General features: G+C 36.3%; 1 protein-coding gene across 1 annotated transcript in view; it reads left to right on the top strand.

Annotated features, from left to right (window-relative positions):
* Positions 1–445: 445 nt before the first annotated feature.
* The window catches only part of LOC137951911 (uncharacterized), a 36,635-nt gene continuing 17,605 nt past the window's right edge, over positions 446–19,475 (top strand). Inside the window, exons 1-4 of the mRNA XM_068798893.1 lie at positions 446–656; positions 743–905; positions 1,228–1,338; positions 1,510–1,644. Of these exons, the coding sequence (XP_068654994.1) occupies positions 565–656; positions 743–905; positions 1,228–1,338; positions 1,510–1,644 (501 nt within the window). The 5' untranslated portion in view covers positions 446–564. The remainder of the gene's footprint in view (positions 657–742; positions 906–1,227; positions 1,339–1,509; positions 1,645–19,475) is intronic.

Below are 19,475 nucleotides of genomic sequence, written 5' to 3' on the forward strand. Positions count from 1 at the left end.
TATTTAATTATAATTTATTATTATTCAGTCTTATATTATTCAATTTATTTATTCATTTTTTGCTTTATTTATATTTAATTTTCTATTTTTTTAAAAATTACGTTTACGAAGATATAATTTGTTATTCATTTAATTCAAAATTTTATTATTATGTAACATATATATTTTATTAACAAATTAATTCTACATTTGCTACTATATTTTTTATTATACATATTAACACAAAAAATATACTTTTCATTACGCTCAAATACATAAAAAAGTAATTTATTTTTATGCTTATTAAATAATTTAATTTAATTTTTACTTAATAATTCAATTCAATTTCACTCTCTGGATTCAGTCCGACCGAGTTCTTCTGAAATGAAGATCAGAAAAGAGAATACCGAAATATTTGGTTTTCCGTATCCTCTACGGCTTTCGTCTAGGAGACACGAGGGTTTTAACTACAGATCGAAGACAGTTTCGTACTGAAACATATTTCACAGTGAGATGCCGCGAAAGAAACATATTTCATAGTGAAGACGGGAAAAGTCAAAAGCATAAGATTCGTACAAGGTCTCGATGTCTTTTCGCTCCGTTTTTGATCTCGGATCACTACGGACCGAATTTGAGAATGCCGCCATCAGCGCCCAGTTCATCCCTTCAATATGGAGGTACCTTCTCGTCTTTGCATATACATTTTTCCTTTCTGCATCTCCAATGCTTTTCCGTCCCTAAATAACGAAGTTCCCTGTTGAAGGCATGTTCTTCAGAACCCTAATTCCCAACCTCACCAAGTTCCATCGTTGCCTGCTTCTGCGTATCCTTTGCTTCGTTCAAAGTTCCGGTCGACGACGTCGACTGTTGCATCAGTGGTCGAATCGGTTGATGGGGTGACGACCAAACTCCTTATTAAATTGCAGGTAATTGATTTTTTGGTTTGACCCTTTTTGTCTACAATCCGAATTAGTCATTCAGTTTCTTCTCTGTCTTTTGACCATGTCGAAATTAAGCTTGCTTGTGTATTGGGTTAGCATTTTTAACAAATTCGGCCCTGGAATGAGTTTTTTTATAGGTTTTAACTTCATTGCCAAGTTAAGGACTAGTTATTACTGACACTTTGAAGAGCTTACTTTGAGTCGCATGCACCGTACTTCTAAAGGATTTGACATGTTCTTATAATAAACTTCGTCTCCATTATAGCATCTAATGGATCAACGCATTATCTATCTTTCCTGTTACTAGAATGGATCTTTTGTAGAAGCTGTTATCATGAGATATGACACACGCCTCGGAAAATACGGCGGAAAACCTCGACCTGGAGGTCCAAGAGCTACACTCTGCTTGTCTTCTCAGGTATTGTCTCATCGAGTGAATAACTCTTCTCAATTCTCATTCTTTTTGCTTTTCGCGCTACTGCCACTCTATCTAGTGAATAATGTTCCTCATTCTTTTTTTCTCTTAACTTTGCAGTGAACTACTCTGTGGCCAATTGGTTTATCTGTTTTTTCCCTTTTGGTTTTTCAGGTGGGTTGCAAAATGGGATGCAATTTCTGTGCTACTGGGACCATGGGCTTCAAAAGCAACCTATCGTCAGGAGAGATAGTTGAACAACTGGTCCATGCTTCTCAGTTGTCTCAGATACGTAACATTGTCTTCATGGTATGTCCTTTTTCTTTCTGGCCGCTGGTATTCCTGTTTCCTTATGCTTGTGTCTGCAGGACCACTTTTCTCTAGCTGGATTACATCTGTGTCCCTTTTATGTTCTATTGTTTAATGATACAAATAATTGTAGTTTTTATCACATTTTTATCCATGTTGTCACTTCCAAAATGGTGCTTGATTGAGAAAGATGGTTGGGTCCAGTTCAACAGTAAAAGCCAGCAATGGTACTAGGATGATGTCACTATGGCATCATAATAAAAATAAGCATTTAGAACAACTTTTAAAGAGAGATAGATAGAGAGAGAGAGAGAGAGAGAGAGAGAGAGAGCGGGGGGGGGGGGGGGGGGGGGAAGACCCCCTCTCCCTGTCCTCCCTGTTTTAAATTGAGAACAACGGTAAGTAGGAAATTGACAGAAGGCAAATAAACAGAAAGCGAGCAGAGAATAACTTTAAATTCTTACTATCTTATTCACAAAATCATACAACTTATTCACAATATCATACAACTTACAATAAAACTCCAAGCAGGCAAGTACAAGCAGGCAACCTTGAGTACAATGGAGAAAGCTCCGAAAACAAGTGATGCCTTAACAAAATAAAACAACTCCTTATATAGACGGAGGAAACTAAAGTGGATTTTAACAATTTTGAAATCCACCACTAATAAAGAGATAAGCGTCTATGATTGAGGCGGCTGAGCTGAGTCATCTCTATTATTGAGATTGTTTTGAGATGATCTTGACTTTGTTGTCCATTATCTCCATGATTGAGATGTGAAAAAGACCTTTGATGGGCTTGGTCCCAAAAAATCTTTCTTTGTCTAAGAGCTTTAACTCTTATCCGATGAAGGCGGCTACATTCGGCATCCCATGGTTGTGACTTTATGGAATATGACCGACCAAAGATACTGTAGGTGCCTTGATTGATGTGACAAATAGGCCAGCTGTGGGCCGGAGGATAAGATTTCCTCTGTTGCTTTTGGACGGACTTGGCTGACGAATCTGCAATGGATGTGTATGTCATATCCTGAAATATATTATTTGCATTTAGACTTTGCTTCAAAGATACGAAACATCGCAGCAATATATTTGTCATCATCCAGAGGTTGACTGTCTGGTAATGACTCCGTAGCGTTATGATCATGCTCTTCGATATTTTCTTCTTCTTCTTCTGCAACATATGGTTCTGAGAACGACATATTGTCGTCTGCTGCGTGAGAGGATGTGCCTTTATTGCACTGAGTAACCATTGAATCTTTCATTGATTCAAATAATTTTTTTCATAATATCTTTCTCCGAAATATTCGGATAAATACTCCTTAATTGAGTTTTGAATGTGCCAAATAAATTGGTGGAGTCATAATGGATTTCCGGGATTCTATGTAATCCAAGATTATTATCATTCTGAATAATGGCAGACGTAATTTCTGCAACTTTAGTATCAATATTGGGGAAATTTTTCCACCAACGAACATGGAATGTCTGTAATAATATTGGAAGACCTTTATCATTAAAGCCTGTAGTGCATTCCCATCTCCAAATCCATGGTATTGAAAATACCATAAAGAAGATGAAGACATCACTATGATTAGGGAGTTTGTTAAACCCCAAAGATTTCAGCTCAGGACTGGATTTAGTCCATTTTGTAAAATGAACCTTTATTGGTTCTGGTAATATTGCAAGGGGTGGCCCAAATTTGATCCACCAGGCATAAACCCAACTGGGTAGAGGTAATGACCTCTTGTAGACATCCTTTTCCCACTAGAAAAACCAAGAATGTCTATGGGAGGGATTTAGAATCTATATAGTCCCAATAATTGAATTCGTTATCATTAGGAAGATTAGCTGCTTTAGCCAAATCAAATTTTTCCCAAGTTGAGGGATGCACGAATTTTTGAATCGTACACTTACTGTACGCTCTTGGGCTATCCCATTTAGCCACATTAGACAGTGTATGAGGCACTGCTATTGAATTGAGATGAACCAAAATAGATTCAAATGAATACTAACGTTTTCCTGCACGGATGGGACAGTAGGCTTCTCCAAGCCATTTCTGTAACATCTCCTAGGAATCCAAAGTACCATCCAAGTCCTCTTTATCGAGGATCAAAATTGTGTCCTTTTCAGGAAGAGTAATATACTTTGGTTCAGCTTCCAGTGTCTCTTTATACGACACTGGGGCTTGCCCTTCTTCTCTGAGGAATTTCCTCGATTTTGATTTTTTCGGCCTCGGCCTCTGGATTGATTTCCACGACCTCTGATTGGAAGTGGATTGCCCCTTCTGGGGTTATACATCATTTTGACCCTGGAGAAATTCACGGGTTAGAAAATCAGATAAGGAGTTTAATTCTCCTTTGATATGTTCAATATCATAATCAAAGGCGTTTAATTCCGCCTGCCATATGGCAAAGATTTGTTTGGAAATAAGATTCTTCACATCCTTCTTAAGAATTGATTTTGCAGCAGAACAATCAACACTTAAAAAGAAATTTCTGATTTAAGAGATCATCTTGAAATTTATGAATGCACTTAATTATTGCCAAAATTTTTTGTTTGACAGTGGAATAATTAATCTGCGCATCATGCCAGTTACTCAGAGGTAAATCGTACAAGTTCTTCTTTACCAGCTGAATTAACTTGTTTTAATATGCCACCATAGCCTATATGGGAGGCATCTGTCTCTACAACCTTCGGATAGGAAGGATTTGTCAGGTTAAGACAAGGGAGTTGTCTTACCTTATGCTTTATGAGTTGGACTGCCTGTGTATGTTTAGGAGTCCATGGTTTAGGGTTCTTTTTGAGTCGTTTGTGTAATATTGCTGAGTCTTGAGCAAGGTTAGGATAATAATCAACAATATAATTGAGACTTCCTAGAAATCTCTGAAGTTGAGTTTTTTCCAATAATTCATCTGGAAATTTGGACGCAAACTCAATACTTCGTGCAATGGGAACTACTTTTCCCTTATGAATATTGTGACCTAAAAATCTCACAGAGGTTTGAAACAATTTCATTTTTGGTGCTGATATCACCAACCCATGTTTTCTAATAACTGTTTTGAAAGCATTTAAATGTTTAAAATGAGCATCAATAGATTCTGAATAAACAAGTATATCATCAATGTAAACAATTGTAAATTCAGGATAAGCAACAAAGATGTCATTCACGATATTCTGAAATTCAGATGGAGTATTTTTTAAACCAAAGGCATAACATTCCATTCAAAGTGACCAAATGGGACAGTGAATGCAGTCTTATATTTATCCTTTTCATTGATTTGAATTTGCCAATATCCAGATTTCAAATCAAATTTAGAAAAGATTTTAGCATAAAATAATTTGTCTAATAAATCTTTTTTGTTGAGGATAGAATATCGAATCCATCTCAAACAATCATTGAGTGGTTTATAATTAACCACTAATTTGGGAACACCTCGTTCCTTCTCTGCATTTTTATTGACATAAAAAACAGTACAACTCCATGGGGAGTAAGATTTTCGAATTAATTTCTTATCCAAAAGATTTTGGATTTCCTTTTTGCAGAGGTAAGACATGTTTCATTTGACTAGGCCTTGCTTTTGTCGGAATGGTTCTTTCATTGAACCCATCAATATATGGTAAAGACACAATATATTTATGTCTATCCCAAAAAGTTGTAGGAATGTCACTACAAATTTCTTGAGAAAATAATTTTTGAAGAGAACTAATTTTCTCTTTCATCGCTGTAGTTTCCAACTGTTGTTCAAGCGTTAAAAATTGAATTTCTTTAAGATGATGTTCCTTGACGTGTCTCTATTATGAAATCTCATTGATAAAACTAATTTGAGGTGGAGATTTGAAAGAAAAATATATGGGTTTATTATTAACCTCACCAAGAATTCCATGGTTGTCAATGCCTTTGATTGGCATAATTTTCTCCAAAAATGGAGTGCCTAATATGACCTGTTGAGTCATATTTTTGACTAACAAAAAATCAGTAATGATGCATTGATCATTAGTGCATATGGAGGCATTGTTTAATTTATACTTAATTTTCATTTTTTCTCCATTGGCATTGGCCAATGTTTGAGTGGTTTTCTCAAAGTATTGGGTTGGAATTAACCCTTCCTGGAAGCAGTTCAAATCTGCTCCACTATCAATCAGAGCTATCAATTTAGGAATGACAAAAGTTTGATCAATAACCAAATTAATGACAGTATGCCATATTTGATGGATGACTTTGGTTATTTGATTAAGGAAAGATTAAGGAAAGAATCATTAGATTTCTTTTCTTGATGCAAACCATTTTGTTCACATTTTTGTTCAAGCTTTTTATAAAGGGATTTTAATTCTTTTAATTCAAGCTTGATTTCTTTAATTTCTCTTTGTAATGAGGAGATGGATATTGGTTGTTTTGAAGAATTGGTTTCTTCATAACGACCAATAATTTCCTTCAAAGAATAAGGTTTAACTCCTTGAATGGGAGGTATCTTTGAAGTACTTTGAATTTGTTCAAGATATTCTTTGATTAAATATCTTTTGGTAAGAGGATCTTCCTCTTGATCAATGTTCTTAAGCATATGTTGTTGTTCATTAGTAAGAACATTAATTTGATGCATTTGTGCTACAGATTGTAGATGAGAACAGCTACAATCTTGGTCTTCTTCTGATTGGCTGGATGAGGCATAATCAATATCATCCTCAGAATCAGAATCAGAATCAGAATCAGAGTTTAAGAGAATTTTAGCCAACTGAATTCTTAATCCTTCATCAATCTGAAGTTGGTTAAGTTTCTCTTTAGTTTTGCATCTATTTGAATAGTGGCCTAATTTACCACATTTGTAACAGACAATTTTCTTTTTGTCTGGAGGATTTCTTCTAGGAGGTAGTCTCTGAGGAGGAGGAGGTCTCCTAGATTCATGACAAGTCTTATGATGAGACTATCTTTTTGGATATCTCCTACCCTGGTGTGAATAGGGTTCCTGTCTCTTAGAATGAGAGACTTTACCTTTTCCCTTCCTTTGATTGGAAGATGGTGGTCCTGTGTCACAAGTAAATTGTTCACAGAATTCACCAAGCTCACGCTCACCAGTAAGATTTTGTTTTTTAAGCTGAGCTTGAAGCTTTAAATCATTACATAAGGTCAGTCCTTCTTGGATGATAGCACTGGTAAGGAGACCATATGTATATTGATGGTAGTTTATAATTCCTACCTCATTACCTAACCTTTTTCTTACCTTACTAGCAAAAAGAGTTGGTAATCCATCAATGAATTTAGCTTTCCAATATTCATTATTGGCATCTGGTCTTTGCATAACCTTAGTGAGGCAAACATCCATGTACCAGCGAAACTGGCTAAGTGTTCAACACCTAAGATTTTGCAAAACCTCTCTTCCCTTGTCTGATTGGGAAGTCAAATTTCCAATAAAATGATGAACAATACAGGAAATCAAGGTATAAACTGCATTGTCCTCACTTAGATAGGCTTGGCCAGATTCAGTTTTGATAACCTTCTTTGAATTATAAATTTCCTGATGTTGTTCAGGGGTTAGGATATTATCCCACCAACCTTTGAGGGTTCTAGAAAACCCTGCAGTAAGCATTTCTGCAATTCCTTGATCGAAATTCTTATGTTGCCGACAGATTGTACAATACAAAAGCATTTGGCGACAATGTTCCAATATCTGATATTCAGATAATCAATCTATATTCCATTCATAAATGGATTTGCCATCATAAGCCTTTTGATCTAAATACACATTCTCTTCGTACAATAGGTCCTGAGGTGTAGGCCTATGGTAATAAAGTTTGTGATTTAGATCCCAACGCCGAGTAGATTTTTTATCATAATCTAATTTTTGTATACTCGGGTCCTGAATCATCTCCTGAAGAACTTCTTCAGTTTGATTGACATTGGTTAATCCTAAATCTTTGAGATTAGAGTTTTGACCAATATCAGAATTAGAATATGCTGAAGGAGTTAAATCCTCAGAATTTGTAGATGAAGAAGAATCTTCATGAGATTCTAGCACTTGAATGCTTTTGAGGCAGCTTTTGCTTCTTTGGCCTGTTTTAATTGATCTTCAGAAAGATTCAATTTTCCAAGCCTGAATAATAATTCATCAACAACTTCAAATTATTATCCAATTCAAAGTTCCTAATTGGAACGGGTGGTTTGATGAGCGGTTTATTGTTCATCAATAAAGGTAATTTTCGAGAAGATAAGTCATAAGGATTTTGACAATGTTCCTCTGGATTACCTTTATCAAACAAATCTTCAATACGAATTAGCTTTTGGCCAAACTGCATCCAGGAAGGGTTAATTCCAACCCAATACTTTGAGAAAACCACTCAAACATTGGCCAATGCCAATGGAGAAAAAATGAAAATTAAGTATATTAAACAATGTCTCTATATGCACTAATGATCAGTGCATCATTACTGACTTTTTGTTAGTAAAAAATATGACTCAATATGTCATATTAGGCACTTCATTTTTGGAGAAAATTATGCCAATCAAAGGCATTGACAACCATGGAATTCTTGGTGAGTTAATAATGATTTTTACATTGATGATATACTTGTTTATTCAGAATCTATTGATGCTCATTTTAAGCATTTAAATGTTTTCAAAACAGTTTTTAGAAAACATGGGTTGGTGATATCGACACCAAAAATAAAATTGTTACAGACCTCTGTGAGATTCTTAGGTCACAATATTCACAAGGGAAAGATAGTTCCCATCGCACGAAGTATTGAGTTTGCTTCCAAATTTCCAGTTGAATTATTGGAAAAAACTCAACTTTAGAGATTTCTAGGAAGTCTCAATTATATTGCTGATTATTATCCTAACTTTGCTCAAGACTCAGCAATATTACACAAACGACTCAGAAAGAACCCTCAGCCATGGACTCCTAAACATACACAGACAGTCCAATTCATAAAGCGTAAGGTAAGACAACTCTATTGTCTTAACGTGACAAATTCTTCCTATCCGAAGGTTGTAGCAGATGCCTCCCATATAGGCTATGGTGGCATATTAAAACAAGTTAATCCAACCGGTAAAGAAGAACTTGTATGATTTACCTCTGGGTAACTGGCATGATGCACAAATTAATTATTCCACTATTAAACAAGAAATTTTGGCAATAATTAAGTGCATTCATAAATTTCAAGATGATCTCTTAAATCAGAAATTTCTTTTAAGAGTTGATTGTTCTGCTGCAAAATCAATTCTTAAGAAGGATGTGAAAAATCTTACTTCCAAACAAATCTTTGCCAGATGGCAAGCGGAATTAAGCGCCTTTGATTATGATATTGAACATATCAAAGGAGAATTAAACTCCTTACCTGATTTTCTAACCCTGGAATTTCTCCAGGGTCAAAATCATGTATAACTCCGACAGGGGCAATCCACTTCCAATCAGAGGTCGTGGAAATCAATCAAGAGGCCGAGGCCGAAAAAATCAAGATCGAGGAAATTCCTCAGAGAAGAAGGGCAAAGTTCCAGTGTCGTATAAAGAGACACTTGAAGCTGAACCAGAGTATATTACTCTTCTTAAAAAGGACACAATTTTGATCCTCAATAAAGAGGACTTGGATGGTACCTTGGATTCCTGGGAGATGTTACAGAAATGGCTTGGAGACGCCTACTGTCCCATCCGTGCAGGAAAACGATGGTATTCATTTGAATCTATTTTGGTTCATCTTAATTCCATGGCAGTGCATCATATACTGTCTAATGTGGCTAAATGGGATAGCCCAAGAGCGTACAGTAAGTGTACGATTTAAAGATTCATGCATCCCTCAACTTGGGGAAAATTTGATTTGGCTAAAGCAACTAATCTTCCTAATGATAAGGAATTCAATTATTGGGACTATATGGATTCTTGGTATAATACCTTTTATTACCAAAATCCTTCCCATAGACATTCTTGGCTTTTCCAATGGGAAAAGGATGTCTACAAGAGGTCATTACCTCTACCCAGTTGGGTTTATGCCTAGTGGATCAAATTTGGGCCACCCCTTGCAATATTACCAGAACCAATAAAGGTTCATTTTACAAAATGGATTAAATCCAATCCTGAGCTGAAAGCTCTGGGTTTTAACAAATTCCCTAATCATTGTGATGTCTTCATCTTCTTTATGGTATTTTCGATACCATGGATTTGGAGATGTGATTGCACTACAAGCTTTAATGATAAAGGCCTTCCAATATTATTACGGACATTCCATGTTCGTTGGTGGAAAAATTTCCCGAATATTGATTCTAAAGTTGCAGAAATTACGTCTGCCATTATTCAGAATGAGAATAATCTTGGATTACATAGAATCCCGGAAGTCCATTATGACTCCACCAATTTAGTTGGCACATTCAAAACTCAATTAAGGAGTATTTATTCGAATATTTCGGAGAAAGATATTATGAAAAAAATATTTGAATCAATGAAGGATTCAATGGTTACTCAGTGCAATGAAGGCACATCCTCTCACCCAGCAGACGACAATATGTCGATCTCAGAACCATCTGCTGCAGAAGAAGAAGTAGAAGAAGAAGAAGAAAATATCGAAGAGCATGATCATAATGTTGCGGAGTCATTACCAGACAGTCAACCTCTGGATGATGACGAATATATTGCTGCGATGTTTCGTATCTTTGAAGCAAAGTCTAAATTCAAATAATATGTTTCAGGATATGACAGACACATCCATTGCAGATTCGTGGGCCAAGTCGGTCCAAAAGCAACAGAGGAAATCTTATCCTCCGGCCCACAGTTGGCCTATTTGTCACATCAATCAAGGCACCTACAGTATCTTTGGTCGGCCATATTCCATAAAGTCACAACCATGGGATGCCGAATGTAGCCGCCTTCATCGGATAAGAGTTAAAACTCTTAGACAAAGAAAAATTCTTTGGGACCAAGCCCATCAAAGGTCTTTTTCACATCTCAATCATGGAGATAATGGACAACAAAGTAAAAATCATCTCAATTATGGAGGCAACATTCAAAGCAATCTCAATAATAGAGATGACTCAGCTCAGCCGCCTCAATCAGAGAGGCTGATCTCTTTATTAGTGGTGGATTTCAAATTTGTTAAAATCCACTTTAATTTCCTCCTTCTATATAAGGAGTTGTTTTATTTTGTTAAGGCATCACTTGTTTTCGAAGCTTTCTCCATTGTACTCGAGGTTGCCATATTGTACTTGCGTGCTTGGAGTTTTATTGTAAGTTGTATGATATTGTGAATAAGATAGTAAGAGTTTAAAGTTATTCTCTGCTCGCTTTCTGTTTATTTGCCTTCTGTCAATTTCCTACTTCCCGCTGTAAATTGGTATCAAAGCTATGATCTCAACAAGGATTTTAATTCCGCTTAATCTGGCATCAATTTCTTAAGTTACCTCATCTGTGATTATGATGAGCACTTGAATGCTTTTGAGAATCTCAGCAGCTTTTGCTTCTTTGGCCTGTTTTAATTGATCTTCAGAAAGATTCAATTTTCCTAGCCTGAATAATAATTCATCAACAACTTCAAAATTATTACCCAATTTAAAGTTCCTAATAGGAACGGGTGGTTTGATGAGCGGTTTATTGTTCATCAATAAAGGTAATTTTCGAGAAGATAAGTCATAAAGATTTTGAAAATATTTCTCTGGATTACCTTTATCCAACAAATCTTCAATACGAATTAGCTGTTGACCAATTGTTTTGAGATTTAAATTGGTAAAATTGTTTTGTCTCCTGATTTGACCCATAGGATTAAGAGTGGATTCAGGATTGACAAAAGCAACTGCTTCAACATAATCAGGGAATTTGCCGGAGGAGCTTGGAAATTCAAGCTTTATTGGATCAGTTGGAGGATGTACTGATCTGATGGTTGTGCCAGATTGAAGCTGCCATGCTTTCGTTAGGGTTGAAAGAGTGGAATCTGGGGAAGAAACTAATGGTCGTTTCTCTGCTTGCTTCAATTTAAAATGCATAAACCAATCAACAAAAGACATAATTACCCTATTTGTTTCCAAATAAAGATAAAAGTCCTTTGTGAATTCCATGCGGTCTGCATCCCCATAGGTTTCATAAAACCATCTTTTGAAACCTAGATTATTGGGGTGAAAGAATTCAGCTTTAATGGCTGCTCGGTCCACCACAAAAGGGGGTGGATCCTGGTCAATCTGTTGTGGTGTAAAAATCATAATCACAGATTGAAACCAGTCATTTCACTAGGAGTGGGAGAAGTTCACTCATGCTCCCTTTCCGTATAGACACCATGGGGAATTTGGGTGCCTGATATGTGGATTCCTTTTAATGAGGAATCATCCTTACAGGATTGTTGTTCATCCACCTCATGTAGGCGTGAGGTTTGGCCTACATCAGAAAATTTGGATGACGGTGGTAAAGAGACTCGGTAGGGAGTCTTAGGTTTAAAATTAATAACCACGTCTCCATTTGTGGATTGAAGAACCTGATCAATAACTTGATTAATCAGGAGTTGTGGAGGAACAACTTGAGGAATTTTCCAGTTGGCTGGGAAATGAATTTCCTCCCAATTGATCATTCTTGGAGTGGCAACATTTGCACTCATGAGATCTATCTCGATCAACACTGTCTTACCCTGATCTGGTAAGTATAATACCTTAGGGACTAAGGTATTCATAATTTTGAAATGAATCCTTGCAATAACTGCAATGGTTTCACTTCTAGGAATGAAATTATATCCCTATGTTAGAATCCTCAACTGGAGAGATTCTAACAGATTCCTATCTGTTAAAGATAGGGTGAGGTTTGGATGGACATTAAAATAAACGGGTCCCCTACTGAGACTCGTTTCCACAATACCCATCAATGAGGGTTTCCAATCCAAACAGCAACCATTTCGGAGAATGGCCTGCAGACAAGTGTTCATCCCTAGTAAGCTCAAGGGTTTGAACGCAATCTGTATGCATCCAATATGCATATATTTTTTCTCAGTATCTTGCAGATACTTGTTGAGATCTGTGAACTCTAATAATTTAGGAGTTGAATCTTGATTTTCAAGATTAATTGTTTGTTCTATGGTTTTAATTCCCATGGTACTAGAAATGGTGGAAGTTCCTTTCTTGTAAATTGAAGTTGGTTTAATGGACGGAATTGTCCAATCATTCAATTGTTGTTGAACTTTATATTAAACAAGAGAAGCATTTTTAATTGATCCAGTAATCCTACTACTGGATGCCGTGTTTTGACAAATTAAAAATTAAAACACAATTAAATTACAAGGAAAGTAAACTAAAATTACACTACAGCTAAGAGTGGTAAAAGAAACCAGAAGGAGGAATATCCTAGTATGAAGTAAAAATTATATAAACTGATTATATGGTAATCATGAACGAAGCAAACTATTGTTCATAATATCATAATTAATTTACTGTTCATCATCTTCTTGATCAGATACACGTCTGTCAACGACTTATGAGTATAGCGGCCTTCAACGCTTTCCCCGGCTACACGGCCTTGACTCAACGCGACTTGGGTGACATCCCATATCGTAACAAGAACGAAGATGAATAGTAAAATCATTATAACTTTGCGAAGTAAGTTAACTCTTCTGATGATTAAGATATAAAAAATTTATAATAGCTTACTCCATACCTGGATATTCACGAGTTAGCCTTCCATGGCTCTGATACCAATTTACAGCGGGAAGTAGGAAATTGACAGAAGGCAAATAAACAGAAAGCGAGCAGAAAATAACTTTAAACTCTTACTATCTTATTCACAATATCATACAACTTACAATAAAACTCCAAGCAGGCAAGTACAAGCAGACAACCTTGAGTACAATGGAGAAAGCTCCGAAAACAAGTGATGCCTTAACAAAATAAAACAACTCCTTATATAGAAGGAGGAAACTAAAGTGGATTCTAACAATTTTGAAATCCACCACTAAGAAAAAGATCAGCCTCTATGATTGAGGCGGCTGAGCTGAGTCATCTCTATTATTGAGATTGCTTTGAATGTTGTCTCCATAATTGAGATGATCTTGACTTTGTTGTCCATTATCTCCATGATTGAGATGTGAAAGAGACCTTTGATGGGCTTGGTCCCAAAGAATCTTTCTTTGTCTAAGAGTTTTAACTCTTATCTGATGAAGGCGGCTACATTCGGCATGCCATGGTTGTGACTTTATGGAATATGACCGACCAAAGATACTGTAGGTGCCTTGATTGATGTGACAAATAGGCCAACTGTGGGCCGGAGGATAAGATTTTCTCTGTTGCTTTTGGACGGACTTGGCCAACAAATCTGCAATGGATGTGTCTGTCATATCCTGAAACATATTATTTGCATTTAGACTTTGCTTCAAAGATACGAAACATCGCTGCAATATATTCGTCATCATCCAGAGGTTGACTGTCTAGTAATGACTCTGCAGCATTATGATCATGCTCTTCGATATTTTCTTCTTCTTCTTCTACTTCTTCTTCTGCAACAGATGGTTCTGAGATCGACATATTGTCGTCTGCTGGGTGAGAGGATGTGCCTTTATTGCACTAAGTAACCATTGAATCCTTCATTGATTCAAATAATTTTTTCATAATATCTTTCTGCGAAATATTCGGATAAATACTCCTTAATTGAGTTTTGAATGTGCCAAATAAATTGGAGTCATAATGGACTTCCGGGATTCTATGTAATCCAAGATTATTCTCATTCTGAATAATGGCAGACGTAATTTCTGCAATTTTAGTATCAATATTGGGGAAATTTTTCCACCAACGAACATGGAATGTCTGTAATAATATTGGAAGGCCTTTACATTAAAGCCTGTAGTGCATTCTCATCTCCAAATCCATGGTATTGAAAATACCATAAAGAAGATGAAGACATCACTATGATCAGGGAGTTTGTTAAACCCCAGAGCTTTCAGCTCAGGACTGGATTTAGTCCATTTTGTAAAATGAACCTTTATTGGTTCTGGTAATATTGCAAGGGGTGGCCCAAATTTGATCCACCAGACATAAACTCAACTGGGTAGAGGTAATGACCTCTTGTAGACATCCTTTTCCCATGGTTGTGAATGCCTTTGATTGGCATAATTTTCTCCAAAAATGGAGTGCCTAATATGACCTGTTGAGTCATATTTTTGACTAACAAAAAGTCAGTAATGATGCTCTGATAATTAGTGCATATGGAAGCATTGTTTAATTTATACTTAATTTTCATTTTTTCTCCATTGGCATTGGCCAATGTTTGAGTGGTTTTCTCAAAGTATTGGGTTGGAATTAACCCTTCCTGGATGCAGTTCAAATTTGCTCCACTATCAATCAGAGCTGTCAATTTAGGAATGACAAAGGTCTGATCAATAACCAAATTAATGATAGTATGCCATCTTGGATGGATGACTTTGGTTATTTGATTAAGGAAAGATTAAGGAAAGAATCATCAAATTTCTTTTCTTGATGCAAACCATTTTGTTCACATTTTTGTTCAAGCTTTTTATAAAGGGATTTTAATTCTTTTAATTCAAGCTTGATTTCTTTAATTTCTCCTTGTAATGAGGAGATGGATACTGGTTGTTTTGAAGAATTGGTTTCTTCATAAAGACCAATAATTTCCTTCAAAGAATAAGGTTTAGCTCCTTGAATGGGAGGTATCTTTGAAGTACTTTGAATTTGTTCAAGATATTCTTTGATTAAATATCTTTTGGTAAGAGGATCTTCCTCTTGATCAATGTTCTTAAGCATATGTTGTTGTTCATTAGTAAGAACATTAATTTGATGTATTTGTGCCACAGATTGTAGATGAGAACGACTACAATCTTGGTCTTCTTCTGATTGGCTGGATGAGGCATAATCAATATCTTCCCCAGAATTAGAGTTTGAGAATTTTAGCCAACTGAATTCTTAATCCTTCATCAATCTGAAGTTGGTTAAGTTTCTCTTTAGTTTTGCATCTATTTGAATAGTGGCCTAATTTACCACATTTGTAACAGACAATTTTCTTTTTGTCTGGAGGATTTCTTCTAGGAGGTAGTCTCTGAGGAGGAGGAGGTCTCCTAGATTCATGACGAGTCTTATGATGAGACTGTCTTTTTGGATATCTCCTACTCTGGTGTGAATAGGGTTCCTGTCTCTTAGAATGAGAGACTTTACCTTTTCCCTTCCTTTGATTGGAAGGTGGTGGTCCTGTGTCACAAGCAAATTGTTCACAAAATTCACCAAGCTCACGCTTACCAGTAAGATTTTGTTTTTTAAGCTGAGCTTGAAGCTTTAAATCATTACATAAGGTCAGTCCTTCTTGGATGATAGCACTGGTAAGGAGACCATATGTATATTGATGGTAGTTTATAATTCCTACCTCATTACCTAACATTTTTCTTACCTTGCTGGCAAAAAGAGTTGGTAATCCATCAATGAATTTAGCTTTCCAATATTCATTATTGGCATCTGGTCTTTGCATAACCTTAGCCATGTACCAGCGAAACTGGCTAAGTGTTCGACACCTAAAATTTTGTAAACCTCTCTTACCTTGTCTGATTGGGAAGTCAAATTTCCAATAAAATGATGAACAATACAGGAAATCAAGGTATAAACTGCATCATCCTCACCTAGATAGGCTTGGCTAGATTCAGTTTTGATAACCGTCTTTGAATTATAAATTTCCTGATGTTGTTCAGGGGTTAGGATATTATCCCACCAACCTTTGAGGGTTCTAGAAAACCCTGCAGTAAGCATTTCTGCAATTCCTTGATCGGAATTCTTATGTTGCCGACAGATTGTACAATACATAAGCATTTGGCGACAATGTTCCAATATCTGATATTCAGATAATCCTTCTATATTCCATTCATAAATGGATTTACCATCATAAGCTTTTTTATCTAAATACACATTCTCTTCATACAATAGGTCCTGAGGTGTAGCCCTATGGTAATAAAGTTTGTGATTTAGATCCCAACGCCGAGTAGATTTTTTATCATAATCTAATTTTTGTATACTCGGGTCCTGAATCATCTCCTGAAGAATTTCTTCAGTCTGATTGACATTGGTTAATCCTAAATCTTTGAGATTAGAGTTTTGACCAATATCAGAATCAGAATATGTTGAAGGAGTTAAATCCTCAGAATTTGTAGATAAAGAAGAATCTTCTTGAGACTCTAGCACTTGGATGCTTTTGAGAATCTCAACAGCTTTTGCTTCTTTGGCCTGTTTTAATTGATCTTCAGAAAGATTCAATTTTCCAAGCCTGAATAATAATTCACCAACAACTTCAAAATTATTATCCAATTTAAAGTTCCTAATTGGAACGGGTGGTTTGATGAACGGTTTATTGTTCATCAATAAAGGTAATTTTCGAGAAGATAAGTCATAAGGATTTTGACAATATTTCTCTGGATTACCTTTATCCAACAAATCTTCAATACGAATTAGCTGTTGGCCAATTGTTTTGAGATTTAAATTGGTAAAATTGTTTTGTCTCCTGATTTGACTCGTAGGATAAGAGTGGATTCAGGATTGACAAAAGCAGCTGCTTCAACATAATTAGGGACTTTTCTTGAGGAGCTTGGAAATTCAAGCTTTATCGGATCAGTTGGAGGATGTACTGATTTGATGGGTATGCCAGATTGAAGCTGCCATTCTTTCATTAGGGTTGAAAGAGTGGAATCTGTGGAAGAAACTAATGGTCGTTTCTCCGCTTGCTTCAATTTAAAACGCATAAACCAATCAACAAAAGACATAATTACCCTATTTGTTTCCAAATAAAGATAAAAGTCCTTTGTGAATTCCATGCGCTCTGCGTCCCCATAGGTTTCATAAAACCATCTTTTGAAACCTAGATTATTGGGGTGAAGGAATTCAGCTTTAATGGTTGCTTGGTTCGCCACAAAAGGAGGTGGATCCTGGTCAATCTGTTGTGGTGTAAAAATCAAATCTTTGCCAGATGGCAGGCGGAATTTAGCGCCTTTGATTTTGATATTGAACATATCAAAGGAGAATTAAACTCCTTACCTGATTTTCTAACCCGTGAATTTCTCCAGGGTCAAAATCATGTATAACCCCGAAAGGGTCAATCCACTTCCAATCAGAGGTCGTGGAAATCAATCCAGAGGCCGAGGCCGAGGCCGAAAAATCATTATCGAGGAAATTCCTCAGAGAAGAAGGGCAAAGCCCCAGTGTCGTATAAAGAGACACTTGAAGCTGAACCAGAGTATATTACTCTTCCTGAAAAGGACACAATTTTGATCCTCAATAAAGAGGACTTGGATGGTAACTTGGATTCCTGGGAGATGTTATAGAAATGGCTTGGAGAAGCCTACTGTCCTATCCGTGCTGGAAAACGTTGGTATTCATTTGAATCTATTTTGGTTCATCTCAATTCTATAGCAGTGCATCATACACTGTCTAATGTGGCTAAATGGGATAGCCCAAGAGCGTATAGTAAGTGTACGATTCAAAGATTCGTGCATCCTTCAACTTGGGGAAAATTTGATTTGGCTAAAGCAGCTAATCTTCCTAATGATAAGGAATTCAATTATTGGGACTATATGGATTCTTGGTATAATACCTTTTATTACCAAAATCCCTCCCATAGACATTCCTGGTTTTTCCAGTGGGAAAAGGATGTCTACAAGAGGTCATTACCTCTACCCAGTTGGGTTTATGCCTACTGGATCAAATTTGGGCCATCCTTTGCAATACTACCAGAACCAATAAAGGTTCATTTTACAAAATGGACTAAATCCAGTTCTAAGCTGAAAGCTCTGGGGTTTAACAAACTCCCTGATCATAGTGATGTCTTCATCTTCTTTATGGTATTTTCGATACCATAGATTCAGAGATGGGAATGCACTACAAGCTTTAATGATAAAGGCCTTCCAATATTATTACGGACATTCCATGTTCGTTGGTGGAAAAATTTCCCCAATATTGATTCTAAAGTTGTAGAAATTACGTCTGCCATTATTCAGAATGGGAATAATCTTGGATTACATAGAATCCCAGAAGTCCATTATGACTCCATCAATTTATTTGGCACATTCAAAACTCAATTAAGGAGTATTTATCCGAATATTTCGGAGAAAGATATTATGAAAAAATTATTTGAATCAATGAAGGATTCAATGGTTACTCAATGCAATAAAGGCACATCAACGACAATATGTCGATCTCAGAACCATCTGCTGCAGAAGAAGAAGAAGAAGAAGAAGAAGAAGAAGAAGAAAATATCGAAGAGCATGATCATAATGCTGCGGAGTCATTACCAGACAGTCAACCTCTGGATGATGACGAATATATTGTTGCGATGTTTCGTATCTTTGAAGCAAAGTCTAAATGCAAATAATATGTTTAAGGATATAACAGACACATCCATTGCAGATTCGTCGGCCAAATCCGTCCAAAATCAACAGAGGAAATCTTATCCTCGGGCCCACAGCTGGCCTATTTGTCACATCAATCAAGGCACCTACAATATCTTTGGTCGGCCATATTCCATAAAGTCACAATCATGGGATGCCGAATGTAGCCGCCTTCATCGGATAAGAGTTAAAACTCTGAGATAAAGAAAGATTCTTTGGGACCAAGCCCATCAAAGGTCTCTTTCACATCTCAATCATGGAGATAATGGACCAAAATCAAGATCATCTCAATTATGGAGATAACATTCAAAGCAATCTCAATAATAGAGATGACTCAGCTCAGCCGCCTCAATCATAGAGGCTTATCTCTTTCTTAGTGGTGGATTTCAAATTTGTTAAAATCCACTTTAATTTCCTCCTTCTATATAAGGAGTTGTTTTATTTTGTTAAGGCATCACTTGTTTTCGGAGCTTTCTCCATTGTACTCGAGGTTGCCATGTTGTACTTGCGTGCTTG

Source organism: Aristolochia californica, unplaced genomic scaffold (genome assembly GCF_029961685.1).
Source record: "Aristolochia californica isolate CCGP_79_NKW_82.1479 unplaced genomic scaffold, dmAriCali1.0.hap1 SCAF_15, whole genome shotgun sequence".
NCBI classification, from domain to species: Eukaryota; Viridiplantae; Streptophyta; class Magnoliopsida; order Piperales; family Aristolochiaceae; genus Aristolochia; species Aristolochia californica.